The 23,420-nt window shown below is 36.5% G+C and overlaps 1 protein-coding gene across 3 annotated transcripts in view; it reads left to right on the top strand.

Moving 5' to 3' along the window:
- The window catches only part of DNAH7 (dynein axonemal heavy chain 7), a 98,317-nt gene that overhangs the window by 32,430 nt on the left and 42,467 nt on the right, over positions 1 to 23,420 (top strand). For 2 of the 3 annotated variants that reach the window (XM_065068945.1, XM_005501764.3), the window contains exons 21-37: positions 309 to 449; positions 1,532 to 1,744; positions 2,629 to 2,738; positions 3,206 to 3,374; positions 4,622 to 4,724; positions 4,826 to 4,953; positions 6,095 to 6,307; positions 7,380 to 7,478; positions 9,523 to 9,771; positions 10,917 to 11,066; positions 13,077 to 13,259; positions 13,895 to 14,071; positions 14,383 to 14,514; positions 15,160 to 15,384; positions 16,863 to 17,060; positions 19,286 to 19,441; positions 21,711 to 21,879. In XM_065068945.1, coding sequence (XP_064925017.1) covers positions 309 to 449; positions 1,532 to 1,744; positions 2,629 to 2,738; positions 3,206 to 3,374; positions 4,622 to 4,724; positions 4,826 to 4,953; positions 6,095 to 6,307; positions 7,380 to 7,478; positions 9,523 to 9,771; positions 10,917 to 11,066; positions 13,077 to 13,259; positions 13,895 to 14,071; positions 14,383 to 14,514; positions 15,160 to 15,384; positions 16,863 to 17,060; positions 19,286 to 19,441; positions 21,711 to 21,879 — 2,815 coding nt within the window. The remainder of the gene's footprint in view (positions 1 to 308; positions 450 to 1,531; positions 1,745 to 2,628; positions 2,739 to 3,205; positions 3,375 to 4,621; positions 4,725 to 4,825; positions 4,954 to 6,094; positions 6,308 to 7,379; positions 7,479 to 9,522; positions 9,772 to 10,916; positions 11,067 to 13,076; positions 13,260 to 13,894; positions 14,072 to 14,382; positions 14,515 to 15,159; positions 15,385 to 16,862; positions 17,061 to 19,285; positions 19,442 to 21,710; positions 21,880 to 23,420) is intronic. The other variant, XM_065068946.1, reaches the window with a different exon arrangement.

The raw sequence follows: 23,420 nt of genomic DNA, 5'->3' as shown, positions 1-23,420 counted from the left end.
TGCAGATGGAGCTAGAAAATATGAAGTGTCTGATTGCAAGAATAATTTAGGAATGTGTTATGAAATCAGTTCTCAAAAATTTTGTGTGATCACTTTGTTCATGTTACATTATTTGGGGTTTTTTTGAGCTTTGAGAGATTTGTCTGCAAGATATCAGTATTGAGTAGATCAGACTTGAATTCAAGGCTGAATCTAGACCCTTATTTATTTTTTAATCTCAGGAATACAATCTAACCTAAATTAATTATAAAACTGAACATTATGTGTTTTCACATGTAGTTAGTTAGAGTGTGCTTTTTCCTATCTAGGTCATTGGGGAGGCAATTGAAGCTTATCCAAAAACTGCACGTGTTAATTGGGTAAGAGAGTGGCCAGGACAAACGGTTCTTTGTGTATCCCAGACTTTCTGGACAATGGACGTACAGATGTCTATCAGAAATGGCCAAACAGTAAGCTTATTTTAAATTTAAATTTATGTCAAATAATGCAGTAATAAATCAGGTCTTTGGTAGTAACATTTTTTGGATGAAGAAGTGTTCAATATAGTAGTTAATCTTTTGAAAATCTACTTTAGAGATCTATCTGAAATGTGATCCTTGAAGACTTTGAAGTTAATATTTCCTTTGGGATGTAGGCACCAATGCTGCTGTGGTGTGTTAGAGCACATTCTTTTGAGCTCAACATATAGATCCCATGTTTCTGGGAAAGCAGCCCAGTGGTGTATTCAGGTGGTACAGACTAGCACAGCTTGTCTGCATGAGAAGTCTCACCTTCATTAATGTTTAGTGTTTTTTGTGTAGATGGGCTAGGACTAGCTTTAGAAGATATATACCGTCCTCACCCTTGTCAAATAATGAATCTATATGCCTGACTGGTACAGAACTTCATCACATCTAAATACTGTGGTGGTACATTGGTTACTTTAACAACACAAACTATAATCAAAAGTCAATAAACTGATAAGTTGCAGAAAAATACATTTTCTTGTTATTTTTTTTTAATTATAGTTGTGTTACTAACTTGTTAAGACATAAAAGTGTTGTTCTAGTATGATAGTGTCCCATAACGATAGAAAGTATATTGTAGATGTACTCAGTAGATCTTTAAAACACGTGTGGCATTTTGGCATTTTCCTTAATGTGAAATGTGTAAAAAAAAAAAATACTATTTCCTGTGTTCCAGGAAGAAAATAGTGTATGCTGGTGTGTTTCCAAATATGTATCATTGACGTTTCACATATACTTCCGTAGAAGTTAAACCAATAACAAAACAAACCCCACAAAACCAAAGAAACCACTACCACCACCACCACAACAACAACAAAAACCCACAAACAAACACCCCCCCACACCAAAACCAAAGAAAGAAGCAAACCAAAACTGTGTTGAAATACTGGTGAATGGAGGACATTGTACTACTGTTTTAGTGAGAAGAAACTTTTTAGTACAGAGAAATGAAAGTGATAAAAGAAAAAGGAATCATGCCTTAGACTAGACACGGAACTAATTAACTTCTAAAATTTTTTTTGCAGGCACTAGAGAATTTTCTGGAGCAGAATAACAGACAGATTGAGGACATTGTCAGCTTGGTGCGAGGAAAGCTGTCAAAGCAAAATCATGTGACTCTGGGAGCACTTGTTGTTCTTGATGTTCATGCCAGGGATGTTCTTGCATCTCTAGTAAGCAAGAAGGTCAAAGATGAGAGTGACTTTGAATGGTTAAGTCAGCTGAGGTACTACTGGGAGGTAAGTGATATCTCTCAATCCTATTAGAAGGTAATTTCTGTTAACAGCTTTCAGTTTTGCTTGCTTGCTGACACAGAGAAAGGTTACACTACCTTTCTGAGTATTTCTGCTGCTAAGAGAATACCTATAACTGATCATTTTATGGATTGCTAACTGGAATGGCCAGTAGCCAGACGCAAACAGTTTTAATTAAAATTCCTTTTTTCATCACTGCTGAGTCTCAGTATATTTGCTGAATGTGCGGGGAGAGGTTACAGACAGAATTTGTTCACTCAAAGGCTGCATTTTCATTTTCTGATTCTGTAGGATAGGCAATTCTATATGGATAACAATTTTCACTTAGAGATTTCAATCTGACTTATTGTCAATAATATTTTATTTGTACAATATAATGTTTATGGTGAGTAGTGGTAGGATACAGTGTTTTAAATCAGGACAAGATTTCCTGTTTTATAGAAGACATGGCATGTGAAATTTAAAAAAATGTATCTGTAAGGATCATACATTGGTGTATCACAGGCATCAGATTGACCATAGCTACAGCTATTGTTTGTGATTATTTCTGTTTACCTTTTAGAAAGTCTCTCTAAATAGCTACTCAAGGCAGTTTAATTCTGCAATATGATTAGTAGAAACTTTTTTTAGATAACAGTTAATGTAAAAAATTGACTTTTTGTGTTACTCCTTTAGTATCTATTAATTGGCTTTTTTTGTTGTTTGAGTCACACCAAAACTGGTGCCTCAGAGCAGTCTGTAATCTGCCCTGTAGTTGTTCCTAACAGAGTCAGGCCTGCTTAGGAAATGAAGAAATAGTGTTGAGTTGTGGCTGTGTTTTTTTAAAAAATTCTATGTTTAATCTGTAAAATAAATGCCTTGTTTCTTAGGAAGGGCATCTAGAAACAAAGATGATCAATGCTGGACTGAGGTATGGATATGAATATCTTGGCAATAGCCCTAGGCTGGTTATTACTCCACTTACGGACAGATGCTACAGGTAAAACTGCAAGTTACTGAATGAACTGTATTAGCAAGAATTTGTTTAGTTGAGATATTTTAATTAGTCCTGAGAACAGATGACTCCAAATTTGTATTTTTATGTTCTAATAGTTATAATTAGAATAGGATATATTTCTTTTGGTGGCCTAGAATCGATCTTGTATGAATGTTTTAATTTAACTTTCTGTTAAAATTAATCTTTTGTGACACTACAGTAATAATTACAAGACGATTTAGATTTAGAAAGTGAAAAGTAAGCTGTTCTCCATTGTGAACTTCTAGCAAACTTCATCCATTACTACACATTTGTAAATTACAGCTGGCCAGAAGCTGGTAAACTGTACCACTATAAGAAAACGCAGACAGGAAATAAATTTTTTGAAGTTCCTGGTAGAAGTTAGAGCAGCTGTAAAAATAGTATGACAATTTGTACAATTTCTTTTTTTTAATTTATTTTGTTTTCAGAACCCTATTTGGTGCACTACACCTACATCTTGGAGGTGCCCCAGAAGGTCCTGCTGGAACTGGAAAAACAGAAACTACAAAAGATTTAGCAAAGGCTGTAGCTAAACAATGTGTGGTTTTCAATTGTTCTGATGGATTGGATTACCTTGCGTTAGGAAAATTTTTTAAGGTTTGGATAAATCTTGAGGGTCACTTTTCATTCTATTAAAGCACTTTAATTATCTGGCACTGAAAGTGATCTTAAGGTATTGTGAAGGTATCTTGCTCCACTTCCAGGCCACTATATAATGCAAGTATTGTGCATTGAAAATGCAATATACCATCATGATTTTGTTTGCTTTAAATAAGCAACATAGGTGTCATTTCAATAAGTACATTTTTAATATCTGATTGCAAATTTTGGGGGACTTGAGGTTTAATCTAAACTGTAAATAAGGTGGTAAGAGTCATATTATCCAGGAGGAGGCAGCTCTGTCTTATGAAAATCTATCCTGAATGGTCACCTGTGTCTTGTAACCCTGTGTCCTGGTTTGGACTGGAATGATACTAAATCAGAGCAAGTGTGCTTTCCTCCCTGGCATTATTCTCAACTTGTGAGTTACAACTGGCATTAGAATGATGTGATTGGTCTTAAAAATTCAACATGCTGGAAGTTCATCAAAATAATCTAAATGAAAGGGTTTTATTTAGAATGATGAGAGCAAAGTTCTGTGTCTTAAATGGGAATTTTAGAATTACTGTTAACAAAGCATGAAATGCAATTGAGAGACTAGCAGTGCTGCAGAGATGGTACAGTAGCATTTAGGGAGCATATTTCAGAAAATACCTATGAATTAACTAGACCTGCAGGAAAAGAGAATTATTCTTTAGTTGCACTGTAGGTAATGGGGTATGCCATAACCAACTGGTTAATTTTAGTTATGCAGAAGTCCTAAGCTGCCTTTTTTTCACTGTGAAACCTGTTAGCATAGATGCTAAACAAGAGTAGGTTTTTTGGAGGCTTGTTTAGTGCTGAAATCTTCTCCCTTGTCCAGTTGTCAGATACTGACTGTGAAGGTAAAACATGAAAAGTGTGTGTATTTGATAGGCAGTTTGCATGCAACAGAAGAATTAGGGGCTTGGATTAGTTTGTACAGGGTTTTTTGTATGGTTTTGGTTTGTTGTTTGTTTGTGGTTTTTTTGGTTTTTGTTTGTTTGTTTTTTGTTTTTTTACAGGCAAACAGGAGTTTAAATCATGTAATTCTTCTTGAAACAAATTCTGGCATGATTTTGTTTAGAAGTTAGTGCTCTGGATCATGGATGCAAGTCCTTTTTTTTTTTGCACATAAAAACTTTTCCTTGTTGCAGAATTAGTTTGATCAGCATGTCTGAAAGAAGTAGATATCTATTAATTGGCCATCTGCTTGTCTCTTGTAGGGTTTGTTGTGTTGTGGGGCATGGGCTTGCTTTGATGAATTCAACAGGATTGATTTGGAAGTACTCTCTGTGGTTGCTCAGCAGATTTTTACTATACAAAGAGGTAACCTCTTATTTTAATAATCTCTTTTACTTATGTATGACAAATAATAAAGATGCAACAAAAGATCCCCAGAAATAACATGAGTTTTGATTTCTCCATAGGCATTAATTCAGGATCTGAATTAATAGTGTTTGAAGGAACTGAATTGAAACTGAACCCAACCTGTGCTGTCTTCATTACCATGAATCCTGGTTATGCTGGGCGTTCAGAGCTTCCTGATAATCTTAAGGTATTACAACATTTTGTTACTTTTAATAGCTAATAGTGAAAGTACAAAAATAAGTCACTTTTTGTCAAATATAAAAACTATTAAGAACATCTAATATTGGTTACCTTCCAGTTTTTATTAGTGTAGTGTAAAAATCATCTCAGAAGAAAAAAGAAATGAAAAAGGGTAAGTAGACTGAAAAAATAGGAATAAACTGCATTTTAGAATGTCAGGAAGTCATCGCTTGGTCCAAGGTCTGACTGTCAGGGAAAAAAAAAGAAAGTTAAAAAACCCCACTTTTAATTTCTGAAATCTCAGGCGTTTAGCCAAGAAACACAAAGAAGCATTTATAGTGTACAGCAGTGAATAATATCTTGATATTGAATGAAAATGTGTTGGGTTTTGTGTGATTTTTTTTCTTTTTTCTGACAAATGATCTGAGCGTACTTGTGTTGTTTTAACATAAGAGATTTCTATTCTGTTTAAGTGTATTGTTGAGTGCTTGTTGCAAGTGCTACATCCTTTCTTAGCTTTAAATACATTTGCCCTGTGTCTATGCAAAGAAAAGGAAATCTGAGCCAATATATTGATAAATTAATAAAAACTTAGAAAAGTAGAGTCTTCGTAAATATCTCCTGGGAATCTTACTCACTAACACTTGTCTTGTGAAGACAAGACTCAAAAATATGACTTGTATAGATGAAAGAGGATAATTTTTAAAACGCTCTGGTAGACTATGAAAAGTAGAGGAAGTTTTCTCTGTCTGAAAGTATTTTGATGCTTGTTTGGTAAAGCCCTGGTGAAATTGAAGCAGAGGCTGCAGCTAAACAATGCTGGTAGGAGTCTGGAGCATCAACTTATTTGTGGGAGTTGTTTACACTCTCCTTTCTACAGCTTGTATTGTTTGATGTGATTTTGTTGCTAATCTTGAAGGAGGAAGAACCACAACCATGAGTTGTCACAATGGAAAAGAAATAATTTCTAAGCATTTATGGGGAGCCATTAAATATATTGTAGTCAGAATTGTGATAGGTAATTGAATGTCACTTTATTAATGAAATAATGAAAAAAAAGAGTATTTTGTGTAATTGGAGAAAAAAGTTGTATATAGTGGTGTGGTCTGCTTTTTTCTGATGTCATTTTTCATGTGTATGTTTTATAGGCTCTCTTTAGAACAGTAGCTATGATGGTTCCTGATTATGCCATGATTGCAGAGATTGTGCTGTATTCTTGTGGTTTTGTTACTGCTCGACCTCTGTCTGTCAAAATCGTAGCTACGTATCGTCTGTGTTCAGAGCAGTTGTCTTCTCAGCATCATTATGATTATGGCATGAGAGCTGTGAAGTCAGTGCTCACTGCAGCTGGCAACCTGAAGGTAAATGATGTTTTGAATTTTCTTTGTTCTCCAGGAACATAATAATGTGTCTCTTTTGTAGCAGAAGGTACACAATTTTACCTCCCAGCAAGCTGCTATTTAAAATTTCATCCTGTAATACTGATTAAAATGGAAAAGGTCTGTATTAGGGTGTAAGCTGAGGAAAGTCAAGAGGAGAGACAGCTCCCCGGGCCATTCAGTGCCCCACTTGTCACTGAATGGCATGCCTGTTAATTGTGCTGATTAGCCTTCAGGAGTTGTTTGGCCTTTTGGCCACTGCTTTGCTCTGTTTTTTTCCTCAGGTTCAGTTACCTTTGCCATAGCCTGTGAACACTTTACAGTAATACACGGGCTAATATCTCCCACATGTGACTTTGATCACACTTTGATCTTTAAGCAAATTGGTGGAGTTTTTTGTTTTGTCTTGCATTGTGGGTTGATGAATACATCTTATTAAGAAACTACGCTGTAATTTCATTAATTCGGTTATTTTTGTTTAAGTTGACTAGAAGAATTTTACAATTCCCTTCCATTTTTTTTTTCAACCTATAATTCTACTATTACAAAAAAATCTTGCAACCCTCCCAGTCAGTAGCTAAGCTATGTATTGTGGCAAAAGAGGCACTTTTTTTACTTTTCTTTTTCTTTTTTTTTTTTTTTTTAAATAACCTGGGAGAGAAATCTGTATGCAAGCTTTTAGAATTTCCACTTTGCTGAAGGCAGAAGTTTTACATCGAAGTAGGGGAAATTATTCTTCCTAGGAAGAAAAGGAATACATCTTAGAAAGCAAAAAATCAATGGGTTAGGAAAACAAGTAATATCACTTTGCTAGTAACACCCCTCACTGGGCATAAACTACAGTGAAATTGGCCTGATTATGGATACCTACTGCAAACACCTTAATAGGAATGTGTAAACATCCACCTGGAACATACATTGTTAGCAGTGGACCTGAATGTGCCAAAATAATTACAGAGAAGGGCAACAGGAACTGTTCAGTAAAACAGGCAAGTTTAACATCTGGGTTTTGAAACTATAAAAATTAACTCACACTATTTTTTGTATCTTTTAGCTGAAATATCCGTCAGAAGATGAAGAAATTTTGCTCCTTAGATCCATTACAGATGTCAACCTGCCTAAATTCTTGTCCCATGATTTACCACTTTTTGAGGTAGAAAACATACAGATTTTTAGTAATATATAGAGATTGCTAAAAATACTAATAATTAAAAATATTATAGAGCAGCTTTATGAGAGAGATGGACCACAGACTTCTTTAATCTACCCTGGAATTATTTTAAAACTTAGTCTCAACTGTTCCTTCCTAGCAAATGTAGCGAGCATTTGGGTTTTGATAGTTAAGACCAATGAAAGTTTCTGCCAAGCCTACTGCTGGAAATGTTAACATGCTATTTTTATATATTTTGTATTCAAGCTTTCAGAGTAGTTTATAAGTATTCTTCCTAAATAGGTATCTACTAATAGTCTCCTTTTTATAAGAGAAAAATTGGATTTTAATTTAAAACAGTTGCAAAATAGTAAAGAGAATAAATGGCCCACATCCATTCGTCTCCTGAACTGATCTTAGTATGGGAGTGAGCTGGAGAAAATGATCTGTCCCGTACTCCCCACTCTGTGATCTCATCTTGTGCCATTGATATTGGACTTGTGATCTGTGAGTGTTCAATACACCTCTGATGGAACCAACCGTGCCCAATGTAAATGGGAGCTGTCAGCTTCCTCAGCGAAAGTTTTGCAATCTTTGGGAGCTGCTAGCTTTCTGTGTCCTGTTAGAAAAAGGGGGAAGGATCTGGGCTTCTGTACATAGATCTTTGGAAACTGGGAAAACATTGTCCTTCATGTGTACATTTTTAAACATGAGTGGGAAAACCTCATTTGAAAAAAATTCTTTCTTCATATAGAGCCCTGGGAATTTGTGTGCAATTATACATTCACAACGAAAAGTCTCACGAGTTGTTTTAGATAGTAATAGGTATATTTCAGCACTTGTATAAGTTGAAATTTTCCGTGCAAATTCTTATTTTTGTGTAATTTTCTTATAGAATAAATTGAGTTAATTTCTATAAGAAAACATGCATGAGGGTGTGCAAGTAACAGGAAAGCTCTTTCCTTTAGGCATTTTAAAAAAAAAGCCTTAGAAATCTGAAGCACAGAAAAGGTAATTGCCTTGCCCAAAGTTATATGAAAATGTAATGAATTAGGAACTGAACATATATCTCTGGACACTGTCCCTCTGATCCAATTAAAATTCTGCCAAAATTACGCACTTGTTCCTGAAAACAAGTCATGAGCATTTAAGGGAGATGTCATATTTTCGTAAGTTTTGAAACAATGAAGATAAATTTAGAGAAGTTGTCTTGGAAAGTGGAAACATCTTCACTAGTTGTTTCTCTAAGATTTGGTCTTTAAGAATAAGAATAGCGACGTTAAGAATTTAGCGTACGGAAATTGCTATATCTATTTATGAAGTAATACTATATGTTTTTCACTTTCATAGAACAACAAATGTATGTTGCTGTAGAGATGAAATAGCCTTGCACATACTAATACTTTAGTTGTTGGTGCATCCCTAAAATAGGAAAATATTAGTAACTTAAAACTAGGAAGTAGCATATGGTAAAAGAAGGCTAAGAAATGTAAAGCTAATAAATAGAAGTAGGTGGTTATGTCAGTACAGAACAGATGCATGTTATAAGGGAAAACACTGGCAAATGAGAATGATGCTACAATGTCACTGGAATTAGTTCTCCATTGTGGGACAGATTTAAGGATCAGCAATAAAATAGGACTATGTGGGAACTGTAACAGCCTAATTCTGTTAGTTCTGGAAGAGAGTAGCTTTGTTTGAAATTCTTATCAGATACAGGAAGAATTATAAAAAATATTTAAGTTCACCAATAGTAATGTAATTTAAAATTGTAAATGTTATTTTTAAGAATAATTTCAGTTTTTATTGTAAGAAATATTAATTTCTTCCCTTAATTTATATATCACACTTGAGAGAAATGGGGAAAAACCCATGTTCTCCCTCAGAGTCAGAGTTTTGGCTCAGGCAAGGGTGACGTGTTAAATTCATGATTCTTTTATTTATCAAAATAGATATTAGTCTGCCTAGTGTCAACAAAGCATTGATGCATGAGATTTGGACCAAATTACTGTGAAAATAAGTGTACTTTAATTAATTGTTTGGACAGGGTATTACTTCCGATTTGTTTCCTGGTGTGAAGTTACCCAAACCAGACTACAAAGACCTGTTTGAAGCCATCAAAAAAACCTGTGATGCTATGAATTTGCAAATGACTGATGCATTTACTATGAAGATCCTGCAGATTTATGAGATGATGATTGTGCGTCATGGCTTTATGATAGTCGGAGAGCCTTTTGGGGGGAAAACATGTGCGTATCGAGTTCTGGCAGGAGCATTGGGAGACATATGTGAGAAGGTATCTAAACATGTTTATACATATTTCTAGTGAAAAACTATTTTCAACAGATTTTATAAACATATTTTAGTATTCATATTGAATACAGAATTTACTTTAAGGAACAGCTAAAGAATATAATTGAGAAGATGTACTTCCAAACTTACCCAAGATAGGATGACCCAATATTTTAATCTACGTATTTCATACATTTTATGCATTTCTACACATCAGGTTTTCTCTAAATTCTTTCATGTGACTGGACAAGGGCTGAATTAGCTACTTGAAGTTTTATGATGAGCTTTTCCTTGAGAACGCTTTTACAGATTTCCAGCTTAATCATGTGATAGCTACTGAACTCTCTTTTAACAGAGATTATTTCATTTAGAACTACAGAAAACAGTGGATCTGAAAGGTTATGTGTATCTGTGGGAGGAAGGTAATCAGAACTGGCATGAAATGATGCTGAACTCCCGATTTCTCAGTTCATGTTCCTAAATGCTAGGGATGTTTTTGGAAGGAAAGAGTATTTTTTTCTTCAATTGGGGAGATACATGTCTCTCGTGTTCTAAGGTTGTAGTAAGTAGGTGTTCAAAGGAGTGTTTGCAGGTTGTTGCTTGTAATTCTTTCCTGCAGAACTGTGTTTTTCAGCCAGCTGATCTCTGATGTGTGCAGTATTAAATGACATATTTAGTCACAAAAAGAGAATAAAAGAATATGTTTAATCAAAAAGAAAAATCAGGTATCTTTACAAGATTTAAGTAAAAAACAAACACAGAAAACCAACCAAACAAAAAAAAAACAAACAACCACCAAGCCAACTTTATAAATTTATTTTGACATCAAACTCAGAAATATACTAAGGCAGTCATATTTATTCATTGATCATGGGGAAAATGGGGTAGAGAGGAAAGGGCTTGGCTTGTTGTAATCCCTGGAAGTCTAAGAATAGAACTTGGATCTCTTTGTGGACTGCATAATGTCCGGTTCAATTATATTAAAAAAAAAAAAATCCATTTTCATTTATCAAGCCACACTGTTCAATATTAAAATGAGACTTCCAACTTTATATGATAAAGTTGGGATAATTGTCTTTCCTGCTGTAAACTGATAAAATGTTTATGCATGTTTGGTGTTAACAGATTTTATTCCTTTTGTGTCTTCAGGGGCTGATGGAAGAAAACAAAGTTCAAATAACTGTTTTAAATCCCAAATCGATAACAATGGGTCAGCTCTATGGACAGTTTGATCCTGTGTCACATGAATGGTCAGATGGTATCCTAGCAGTGAGCTTCCGAGCATTTGCTTCTTCCACAGTAAGTGCTTCACACCCTTAGAACATTTGTGGAAACAACTTTTCCATTTATACATTTTAGATTTTAATTCTGTGATGTGTGCACAGCTGTTCTGTAGGATTCATGTACTTAATCCTGTGAATGCAGAGGCAGCAGTTTGCCTTGATTGTAGGATGCTCCCTGCGAAGTGCTTTTTGGATGCTGGTGAATTCAGCTTTGAGTTTCAGATGTCCTTACATGAAGCTAAAGGGGTTTTTTGTTTATAAATAAATTAATATTCAATCTTTCTACCTTCTTTTCATTCCTTGTTTTGTCTGATTATGGCCCAAATTTTTGGTTTCTGTGTATATGGGCATTTTGATGTTTCTTTTGGAAGAAACTGCTTCTGAGTGTGGCTTCTGGCTGACCGTCCATTAAAGTCCGTTGAAATATTTTCACTATGTATATAAGAAAAGATGCATGTACCTGACAGAGACTTTCTGTTTTGCAGTGTCTTACTCTTTGCCCCTATAAACTTAAATAAATTGATAGTATATTGAAGCTGATCAGTGCAAAGTTCACTGTCTCTATTAACATTTGCAGAACTGCACAACTGTTTTGTATTTTCCTGTAAGAAATATGATTAATATCTGTGACTATTTACTTATACTGTAAAAAAAAAAAAAACAAACAGACCTATTACGTTTAGGTGTTACCATATTCCTTAAATGAATTCTGTTGACTTCCATGGTAAGTGTGCAGTAGGTACTACTGAGGAGTAGGAACTTGTTATATTAAGAGTCTCACTGTGTCGTAAATCAAAATATTTGAATATGTTGCACTCTAACAGAAGCAATGTACTGCATTGTAAGTACATGTCACAGAGCAACCCACAGGTCAATTTTAGGGACCACAAGGTCCAAAACCAACTTTTATTAGACCAGCGAGGCACAGGGTTTTAGCACTCCGAATGTGACTTAAATACAGGTTCGGATATCAGTGGAGGAAATTATTGAGAGGGGCAGCCACTAATACAACAGGAGGTCCACAGAGTGCATGCACGTGGCTTCACCAAAACAGTGCCGGAGCCGTCCCCGAGTCCCGGAGGAGTACACACTTACCCAAGCACGGTGTGGGATTATTTTTATAGAGATACACGTACTCGCAGTGAGTACGGAAAGTGTGCACTCGCGATGTCGCGAGAGTAAATTTATAATACGCTCGCAGTCCTGCGAGAGTTATTTTACACGTGCAATGTGCACGGAATCCTACACGTGCTTATGTGGAAGCACGGGAGGAAAATATACTCGCGATTGTGCGAGGGGCTCTCGGCGGCCACTCGCGATTGTGCGAGGAAATAAAGTACTTGTGCAAGTGTGCACGGAAAGAAAATATACTCGCAATCCTGCGAGAAGTTTTACTTACACCGTGGCGGCGAGGCAAGCGGAGTCTCCATCCCGGGGAGGGGGGCTCTCGTGGCGGCAGTGGCTAAGCTCGTGCTCCAAGAGACCCGCGGCAAAGGGCGGAGTCTCGACGAGAGTCCCGTTTTGTTATCTGATCAGACCTGACTGTAGGCATTGTATAAGCTTCTCTGCACCCCCCACACTGAGTGTGGGTGCCCCTGAAGCCCTCAAACATCCCCCACACTGGGCGCGGCCCAGTGTGCCTTGGCACTCCCTTCTTCTAATGTCCCAGGAGCCAGGGTGCTCTGGGCCAGACAAAAGAAGCTGTTAGCCTCAAATAGCAGAGGAAGAGAGAGAAGTGCCGTGCTGCAAAGGAGGGGGAATTGCAGTCTGTCACAGTACAACCGAAATAAACCAGTCAAAGATGTTAACCTTCTACAGTTAACTACAGTATATGCTTTGAAGTCCTAAGCCTAAATTGTGAATATAGCTTGTGATATCAGAAACTGCTTGTGATTACAACTCTGTACTCCGAGTATTTTCAATTTTATTTTGTGGAAAATAACTTTAGGTCTATAACATTAATTTTACAGCAAAGGTTATAAAATACATTGCAAATGTTTGACTAAAACTGTCTTCTGCAAACCAGACTCCAGACAGGAAATGGCTGGTTTTTGATGGGCCAGTGGATGCAGTGTGGATTGAGAATATGAACACTGTTCTTGACGATAATAAGAAGTTGTGCCTTATGAGTGGAGAGATCATAACAATGTCCCAGCAAATGAGCCTTATTTTTGAACCAATGGACTTAGAAGTTGCTTCTCCTGCTACTGTAAGTACCAGTCTTTGAAAGACTGGTTACAAATGTCTCTGATTATTGTGATATATATTCTAATTTTTTAAAAAGACACTTAGCTGAGAAAAGTAATTACAAGTTTGAGTTTCTTTAATTTATGTTTAAAATTTGGAACATTGTAGGTTGATTTTTCTTGTCTAAATGTTTCATAATCTTACAATATGATGTGAAAAATGACATATTCCTATATGCAATGTAAATTCGATATACAGAAGACCCTGTAATTGTTCAGAGTCCCATACCTGTCAAGAAAAAGAAAGTCATTCTTGTGCAAATCTTTAATTTGCCATATAAATTCCCATAAAACAAATAATCACTGCATTTCTGGCACCTTTTTTTCTGGTGGCACTTTATGAAATGTAAATATTTTCAATATGAATAGAGTTTCAGATGGTGATGTAAATGTAATAAAATATCTGCATAGTCGTGCTGGGAAGGAATTTTTGCATAGAAGTTATATGAAACAGAACCACACTGTATGCTTTCTAGCAGCTTCTGATCATCCCACAAGCTGTGTGCTCTACCACTGAATGTTCTTTTAACTTCTTGTAGGTAAGAAAAAAACTTTGGAACTCACGTAAGATAATATGAACCTGTTTCTTTATTTTTAGGTGTCAAGGTGTGGTATGGTCTATATGGAGCCCAATAGCTTGGGCTGGAGACCATTAGTGATGTCTTGGCTAAATACAATGCATTCAGGAATCAGCTCTGTGCATAAGGAATTTATAACAGGCCTTTTTGACAGAGTGGTTCCACTCTGTCTTGAGTTTATCCGGAAATGCACAAAGGTAGGATAAAGAACTTTTCTGAGAAACTGAGAGTGTATGAATTTTTTGCATTTCCAAGTGCCAAAGGAACAAATTGTTTTATTGGCACCATATTAATTTATATTTATTAGTATTTTAAAACAGCTTTTAAGGAGAAGGCTGTGAGCAAGGTTTCTGTATATATTGTTGAACGTGCTTCTGAATTTATTTTAGACACGTTTATCCTACAGTTTTTTTTTTCTTCATGGTGAGGAAAAATGTCACCGTTTAGTAGCCTCTTCTCAGTGCATAAAACACACCTGCAGCTGAGAGTATTTCTTCTTTCTTTTCAGGAACTGTCTCCTACTACAGATACAAATTTAGTTCGATCACTAATGAACCTGATGGACTGCATGATGGATGAATTTGCTGATGAAGCCAAAGTTAAAGCTATGGATGACCAGGACATTTTCTCTTGGCTTGAGGTAGGAAGTTTAACATGCAGAATAAGGAATTCCAAATGAGGCTTTAGGGCAATTGACTTCACAAGCAATAAAACCTGTATTTTGTCATTAGAATACATATTTTGTTATGTCCATTGAGGAGAATACTATTATCTTCTTTATAATTGATATGTAATTGAGTCTGACATGTTTGATGTCTTGACATAGATTTAATGAATTTTAGACAAACCAGCCAAAATTGGGTATGATTCCCCAGTTTCTAGTGTCTCAGTTTATTCCTGGTTAGATCAATGCTACCTAAGATTGCAATTCAAGGAAAGCCCTGTTGACAGACATAGCCATCACTGTATAAGATAGGCCTTTGCATAACAGAAAGCTAGCCTAAATTGTTCTGAAATAAAAAGCAGCCTGTGTTTTCTCAACCTAAGGGCTCTGTGCTGAGCAGGTCAGGCATTTTGCTGCACGACAAAGGTGATCAAATGCTGATAGTTAATATCAAATGCTGTTCTGTTTTACCAGCAGCATGATTCTATACTAGAGACATAAAATCAAGTTGGTCCAGTGTAATTCTACTGTGATTTGTGGCCAAGTTTTCTTTTACTTCAATGAGCAAGAACTTTGTAAAGGCATGTACTGAAGTTACCTTTTGTTTTTTCCCACCTCTAGGGTATGTTTTTGTTTTCATTGACATGGTCCTTAGGAGCGAGCTGTAAAGATGACGATCGACTGAAATTTGACAAAGTTGTGCGAGAAATCCTTGCTGGATCCATTAGTGAGGAGACAAGAGCACAATACCAGTTGTTGAGTGGTTTTGATCAACAGCCTTCAAAAATTTTCACAACCCCATTTCCAACAGAAGGAACAATTTATGATTATCGGTTTGTCAAAGAGGTGAGGACTGCAAGATAGGGACTTCCATTTTGAAGTAATCTATTATGAATGCTACAAGGTGTGCACTGTTATTGTAAATTTGTTTCTTCTGCCTGCTGCTTTTCTCACTGACTAGGCCAGACATCCCTCCTTGCAAGCTAGCACTGGTCTAGCATTCTGGCTGGGACTTGGACTACCAAAGCGTGGCTTTTTGGCTACCAGAATAATTGCCTGTCGTGTCTGAGCGAGTTTACAGAAAATGTCAGACAGTTATTTTTTTGTGGCTATTTTTTTATTCTTGGTTTCTTACAAGAGTATATTATTTTGGGTTTCAGCTGTTTTCTTTGGTTGAGGAAGCCCTTGATATGCTTTAGGCCATAATTCTTTCATTACTGTAGGAAGCTACTTCTCTGCCTCTTTCTGTGTCTCTTTTGTCCTGGGATTAAGATGTGAATTCATGATGCAGCTCTCCCAGTGGAGAACAAAACTTCTCACTCTGGACCTAGTAGGCTCCAGAGACTCCCAGGTAAAATAAATGTGTTTCCCCCCATTTTTTTTTCTTTTTTTGAGCTTGTCATTCCTGGGGAGTCCTGTTGCAGTGCAATGAGAATTACTTCAGTCTAAATTTCAGCTCATGCGTGATTCCTGCATTTTGTCAAGGAATGTGGCTGAGATGTCAATCCGTAGTAAAGGCTTATGTCTTCTGATCACAATCCATAAAAACATGTTCTTACAGTAAAGGGGCCTTTCTGCTCAGAGGTGGGAATATGTTCCCTCTAAGAAAGACTTAAGGAGAGAACAATCTCTAGAAATTTCATATGATTTTTATCTCAAGATAGCAGTGGTGAGGTTTTTCTTTTGGTTTGGTTTGGTTTGGTTTGGTTTTTAAAAGCATAGAGCATACAGTTTTTTCAGGGCTACTTTCAATTTTTTTAAAAACTCCTGATACTAGTTTACTACTGAAGACTTTTAAGACTCCCCTAGTAGCCTGATAAAAAAGAGAAAGCTTTGCTGTGGAGCTTCACCACTAAATTTAATCTGCCTTCAAATTTCATCATTTGGAAGTATTTATTCTTAATAAGTCCGTGAAAAACCTGACTGTACTTTTTTAGTTTCAGTGATTAAATTTATACAGTAATTTTCTATTTGATTACATATTTATCTACCATATATAATTTGTATATGAGTATACGTATTTTTCCATTTTTTATATATATATGTGTATACAGTGTGTACAGATGTAAAAGGCAAGATAAAGTCCTTGTCTTTTAGTAGCTGCATGCTTCAGGCACAGGCTTTGTTTTTTTTTTTCTAAGTACTCTCAACTGAAAGCACTGCATTCTGATACGAGACTATGAAATTCTTCTTTAATCCTTGTAAAAATTGGTTGCTAACCCCATCTGTTAAGTCACAGAATTTTGATTTTTCTTTTTCCATTGGTTCTATGCTGCTTTTCCCTGTTGATTCTAAATACATGGCTTTCCTCTAAATCAAAATAGGGAGCAGGAATTTGGGAACCCTGGATAGAAACACTCAAATCAGCTCCTCCTATACAAGGAGAGATGATGTTTAATGAAATAATTGTACCAACTCTGGATACTGTTCGATATATGGCATTGATGGACTTGTTGACAGTGCATCAAAAACCTTCTATATTTGTGGGGCCAACAGGAACTGGAAAAAGTACCTATATTACTGTAAGTACTTTTAATACTGACATAAGATATAAAAGGCTCAGATAAGGAATAATTTCCTAACTTCTTTTAAAAAAGTAAAATGAGACCTGAAATTTTGAGTATTATGAAATATATTTATGGGCAACTAAAAATGCAGTTGCATAGCAAAAAGTGGTGGTTTGGGGTTTTTGGTTTTGTGTTTGGATTTTTTTTTAATTGTTGTTTTTTTGGTTTTGTGGTTTTTTGTTTGCTTGTTTCTTGTAGCAGCTCTGCTCTACTTGCAGACCTTTAAACCCTGGCAGTAAATGCAGGCAAAGAGCAGCTCTGGAGGATGGATTCTGTCCCCATCTATGACAGAATCCTCTGGAACAGGAGACAGGTGCCCCAAGTCAGATTTCACCCAGGCAATTGTTATGTTCCTCATGTTCTGGGGGCTGATCTGAATCCCTGGGTTCTGATGTGCAGAAGTGCTCTTCTTCAAAAGCAAGCTGTTGTGCCCCAAAGTTAGATATCTAACTGGGTCATATTTTGTCCATTACCTTTCCATATCATTATACTGGTGTGTACCATAATCTTGTAAGAGAATGATAAATTTGCTTTTTGAATATGATTTGAATACTATTCAATAAATGAGATGAGCACTGAGCACTGAAAACAAATCATTGACAACTATTTTTTAAGTTACCAGTGTGCGTTTTTATATTGGAAGAGGCAAGATACACTTAATTCTGAGTGTGCCTGATGACATGTGATAGTGAATAATAGAATAATTGAATCATTGTTAGTTTGGGACAGACCATTTCCTTTTCCATTTTCCTCTTCAGTCACTAAGTGATACTATGTTCATTTTAATTTTGTCATATAGTTATTAAAATAACAAGATGGGTAATGTAGAAAATTATTATAATGGTTTAGATGAAAAATTTTAGATAAATTTTAATTCTTCAGACAGATCTGACAGGTATTAGACTATGGATTAAATCCTGATATCATCATATTTCTGGGAGACTATTAAAGCCTGACAGGCAATGGAGCTGTGCCAATGGAATGTTCGTGCTGTAAGCAGATTAAATAAATTTGGCTTCATGCTCTTGAATCTGTTATCTTTCCTTCCTTTTGTGTGATTAAAAACTGTGAACTTACTGACTAAGGCTTGTTTAGTGTAGTTTGGGGTTTTTTTTAAGTTTTCTGAAATGATTTTGAAGAAAATAAATATAAGACTGAAGAGATCTGTTTATCAAAGACTGTTCCTGGAATATTGATGTCAGAAATATTAGAAATCATAAGGAAAGCATCTGTTTTTAATGAAGAATATGACTAGTTTCTACTGCCTGGTTCATTTCTGGCATGCTAGTTAAGAATATGATATTTCTTGGGACTTGAGAACTGATCAAAACAAGCAAAGAAATATAGCCATTGAGTACCAATGCTCTATAGTTTCTCTAAGTTGTCATTGTTACACATTTGTGCAACAGCTCAGATTTTTCCTCCAAGACTGGAGATGAACCAACAGCCGATTTGGTCTGGAAGGTCCCAAGGCTGTTGTCAGTGCTGGGACTGGTCATATTGGAGTCATTGCTTGATGTGCACTAATGCTCTGGAGCAAGTGCTGGCAGGATGGAAGGGGGTATTCTTCTGGGTGTGATCAGCTGGGGGTAAGAAAGGAGTCCCCTTCTTTCTCTCTGGAAATGTGCTGCCTGGGAATCAGATTTCCCCAGAGGTGAACTTGCAGCTCACATCAGGGTCTGGGGAAGGTCGTGAGCGTTATGAAATACTACCAATCATTCTGGTAAAGCTTGTCTTTAGATAGTCTTGCTATGCCCTTCAAAGGAATTATTCTTGGACACTCTTCAAAACTAGGTGTAAATATTGAGACCCATGGATACTTTTGCAGCTTTGGACCTGGATTAGTACAGACAATATTTATCAACTCTAATTAGTAAGTTAGTGTGTGTACAAACGATTAACATACTAAATACATTAGGTAGACTTTTTTCAGAAAATGTGAAAATGTCTATATTGGAGGCAGAAGATTTTATCTGACAAATTAAGTTGGTTATTGTGTTCTAATTACTCAAGGATGTTGGTTTATCTGATACAATATGATTATTAGAGTTCTCTTAGAGACTAATTACTATTTTATAATTTTAAATGAAATACATATGGTACCAAAATGTCTGTCTGTTTGCTAAAGTGCTATAAAATCTGTACATAGTTTAACTTTCTCCTCTTCACAATCCCTCCAGAATTTTCTTTTAAATCATTTGAATAAAGAAGTCTACAAGCCACTGCTCATTAACTTTTCAGCACAAACTACAGCGGCTCAGATTCAAGATATTATCATGTCCAAACTGGACAAAAGGAGAAGAGGAATTTTTGGACCTCCTCTCGGGAAAAGAATGGTAACTGATAGATTTCTGCATGTAAAGAAGTGCTTAAATGCAAACAAATATGTAAATGAATTATTTTCTCAGCTGATTATGGATGATATCAGGAAAGGATGCTCAATTGGAAATAAGCTGTCAGAAGTCTAATTCTTCTAATTTATATCCTCACATTTCTCTTCTTCTTTCTCCCTTTGCCCAGTAGTATGCATCTTGTTGTAATCAATAGAAGAAAATGTGATATTAGCTCTGGTATGAATAACTGTGAACAGCATTGTCATATTTCCCCCTCCATACTTTGTGATGTTATTGAGAGTTCTGTGTGGATGAGTGTCACGGAGGGACCCCAAAGTCAGTTTTAGGCAGCAAAACAAGTTCCAAAACAGACTTTATTCTAGCCAGAAAAGTACAGCCAATGAACTGACCAAAATAGGGTTTATACAATTAGTTAGCACTCCGATAATGTAAGATAAAGGTTCGGATATCAGTTGAGGAGATTATTGGGATGCAGCAAATGAGAATAATGAGGATCCACAGTGTGTACGCATGCACTCACAGGGAACAAAGCCAGAGCCCTCTGCCCCAGATACTACACTCATCTGGTTAGGCAAGGACTAGACTTGCCTGGTTGGCAAGGACTTAAATTATCACTCGTCCAAACAAGGAGATGAGGTGCTCCCAATCCTGGGAAATTTCCTTAGATGGCATTCCCGCCTAAGGGGAGGGCTTTGGCACAGACCTGCTGCTCCAAGAAGACCACACAAAGGGAATCTTCGTCAGGAACCCCGTTTTTTAGTCTGATCAGATCTGGCTGTGGGCATTCCAGAAGCTTCTCGGCTTCTCTGGGCTCCTCCTCCTCTGCTACCGACCCTGTCAGCCAACTCTGGGTCCCACGAAAGAGCCATTGACTGCCCCATTGAGGAAAAGGGGGATGTACAACTGCCACAGCAGTTCTCAGAGAGGAGGGGAGTGCAGCTGCCACAGTGAGCGTGTTGCTGTTATGAAATCAGTGTTGAGAAACCAGCTTTGAGCAGGTGAACTCCGAGGTTCCTTCCAAGTGGGATAGTTCAATGATATTGGAAGCATTGAAGGAGATTTGAATCTTTTATGTTGTTGTGACTGCCCAGCCCTTCAGGATCGATGGAACTGAGAAGCTGGAGAAGATTAGAGTAGACCTTTTTTTCTTTCCCTGCAGCAAGCAAATCCTTTTTTCCTCTGTCTAGAACAGTTGCAATGAGACTGAAAATTGAAATCTAAGGAATTTCCATTATCTCTTTTTTTTTTTTTTCTTTTCAATCCAGATGATGGAAAAATTTAGCTTTTAGTGAAAATTTGAAAACTGTTACGTTTAAAATGCAGTGATAGATGTGTGTGGTATAATACTGGTACTTTTAGGATGCCTGTAGACTTTTTTTATCTGTAACCTTGTTTTTTTCGTATTGTCTTTATTTCCTAGCTATTATTTAAGAAATGCTTGTTATAAAGAGCAAAATGTATTAATGTTAGAAGTCCATTTAAAGTTAAAATAATTTAAAGTCTTCCCCTACCACCTCCTCCAAGCTATTCTTTTAAAGATGTATTTTAGTCTAGTCTAAAGATGTAAATGTACTTTGAAGGGATAAATTTTGTCTGATGTGTATTAGTCAAGAACACCTCAAGCTATTTCAGTACATGGCCCAAATTGCAGTGCTTGACAAGGCCTATGATTTAACCTGTTTTTCTTTGGACCAAATTCTACCCTGTATCAGTTAGAAAATGAGAATAAAGGGGGTTAAAAAGCATAAATGTGTTTCTAGAACTTGCATCGGTTGCATGAATTAGTTGTGTGAAGGTGGTTTGTGATCAGCAGTGGCCTATACTTTAGGAACAGCAGTGCTGAGAAATATGTAATGTTTGGCAGATTAAAAACCAGAACATTATTCTCACTAAAGTTTTAGATTTTTGTGGGTCTTCCTGAGTCTTAGTTTACCATCTTTCACTAAATACACTTAGAAATAAGAAGAGAAGCATGTTTCTCTCCTCTCTAGGTATGCTTTGAAATGGCTTTAGAGTGGTGCAGTTACTTCCTAAGTTTGACTTTCGTTTAACCCAGCAGCAACTCCACTCAGAGCTTAGAACCACTTTGCAAAACTGTGTATTTATGTGTATTACTTTTATCAGTTTTAGTGGGAGTGGACTGATGAGCAGCCAGAAAAAAGCAAAATGGTGGCATATATTCAGTAATATAAATGCATGCAAAATCCTTGTTGTTTTTTTGGGTTGTTGTTTGTTTGTTTGTTTTTTTCAGATTGTGTTTGTGGATGATGTGAATATGCCAGCACGAGAGGTATATGGTGCTCAACCACCTGTTGAGTTACTCCGGCAGTGGTTGGATCACTGGAATTGGTATGACCTGAAAGACTGCTCAATGATTAAACTTGTCGATATTCAGCTTGTATGTGCAATGGGACCACCAGGTGAGGGATGGGTATGATGCCCTTTTTGGGTATGGGTATGATGGGATGGGTATGATGTCCTTTTTCTTCAGTTTCCAAATGCTGAATGCTTTTTCATGCATAGTGTTACAATGTGGGTCTTTATGGTGGCAGATAGGATGCGAGGAACCCTTGCCTTGCAGGAGCATGAAGAGCACTCTCCTAGTTAGAGTGGTTGAGGAGCAGCAGAGAGACTACATGAGCCTGTCAGGAAAAAGGGTGCTTTTCAGGAAGACAGAATGTGTCTGCAAAATATTGATGAAATCCCTTTGGATTTATGAGACCTTCCATTGGCCTTCAGCTAATTTTATTCTTCTTCAAAACCTCGCTTAATAGCACTAAGTGACATTCTTAAGCCGGTAAACCTTACTTTACTTGGCTAAAATAAAGAAGAAAAAAGAAAAAAGTAAAGCATATGATGTAAAGCAGTTGTTATATTTCTGATAGCCTGCTCACACATTGACTGTATGAGCTGTTGAGTTTAAAAAAAAGAATTGGGGTCTGGCATATTTGATCAGTTAAAGTGAGAAATTAGTGTTTCTTTGATGCTTTTGTGTTTGCTTTTAAAGAATCTATACAATCTATTTCCTTCACTACAGCAGGAGTTGTGTAACAGAATTTCTTTTCACAGAATCATTCAGAGCTTCATCTCTGACATAGCCCCTAAAAATTTGTCATAGCTGAACACATTTACAGTGTTTCATCAGGCTATGATTGGTGCTTTGCTTCTAGTTCCTGCTTTTGTAGGGTTGTTTGCACAGACATACACACACACACACACACACACACACACACAAAGGTGCCAGTGAACCTTCTCCACTGATCCTACCCTTGTTTGGAATGGTGACACATGCCCGTGGGACAGGACTCTGTTGCTGTTTCACCTGCCTGGTTTCCTAATGAAGCAAAACTGCTTCTGGCCATCATTGTAAACTGGGGGTAGTGTTCATCCACAGCTCAAAGCGCTTGATCAGTCTGTGGAATAGCCACACAGAAGGAAACTGAAAGAATTTTAAAATTGTACATCTTTATTTTTCCTAAAGCTTAGGTGAAGTCATTACTTCTACTATGTTTGGGGTTTTTTTACATCAGAAACATCTAAAATGTCCCTTCATATGATGTTCCTATTCCAGGGTGATAGTGGAGAAGTGACTTTCAGCTGCTCTAAAATTGGGTGTTTTTCTTTCTAAGGAGAAGTTTGTAGCTGATTTTGTTTGAGTCCTCTTCTGGGTGAAGAGTGAAAAATGGACTGATCAAATGTACAAGGTCCTAGCTATTGTGTCAAATATTGCAATTCAGCTTCAGTCTGAAGAACTTACTTTAGTAGCTTTGTCCAGGAGGCTACTTCCAGGACTCACAAAATTATATTCTCCTTTCCAGCCTGTGTATATATTTTTTTTCTCCTAATAAGAAATTAAGATCTGAAATCTGTATGTCTGAACAGAGCTATTGAATCAAATACAAAGCTATTTAAAGAACACTGAAAGCTATTTTGTTCAAGTTAGGTATAAATTTTATGTTAG

This window comes from Columba livia, chromosome 7, assembly GCF_036013475.1.
Source record: "Columba livia isolate bColLiv1 breed racing homer chromosome 7, bColLiv1.pat.W.v2, whole genome shotgun sequence".
NCBI classification, from domain to species: domain Eukaryota; kingdom Metazoa; phylum Chordata; class Aves; order Columbiformes; family Columbidae; genus Columba; species Columba livia.
The sequence above is the reverse complement of the archived record's forward strand: the minus strand, read 5'-3'. Positions and strand labels throughout refer to the sequence as shown.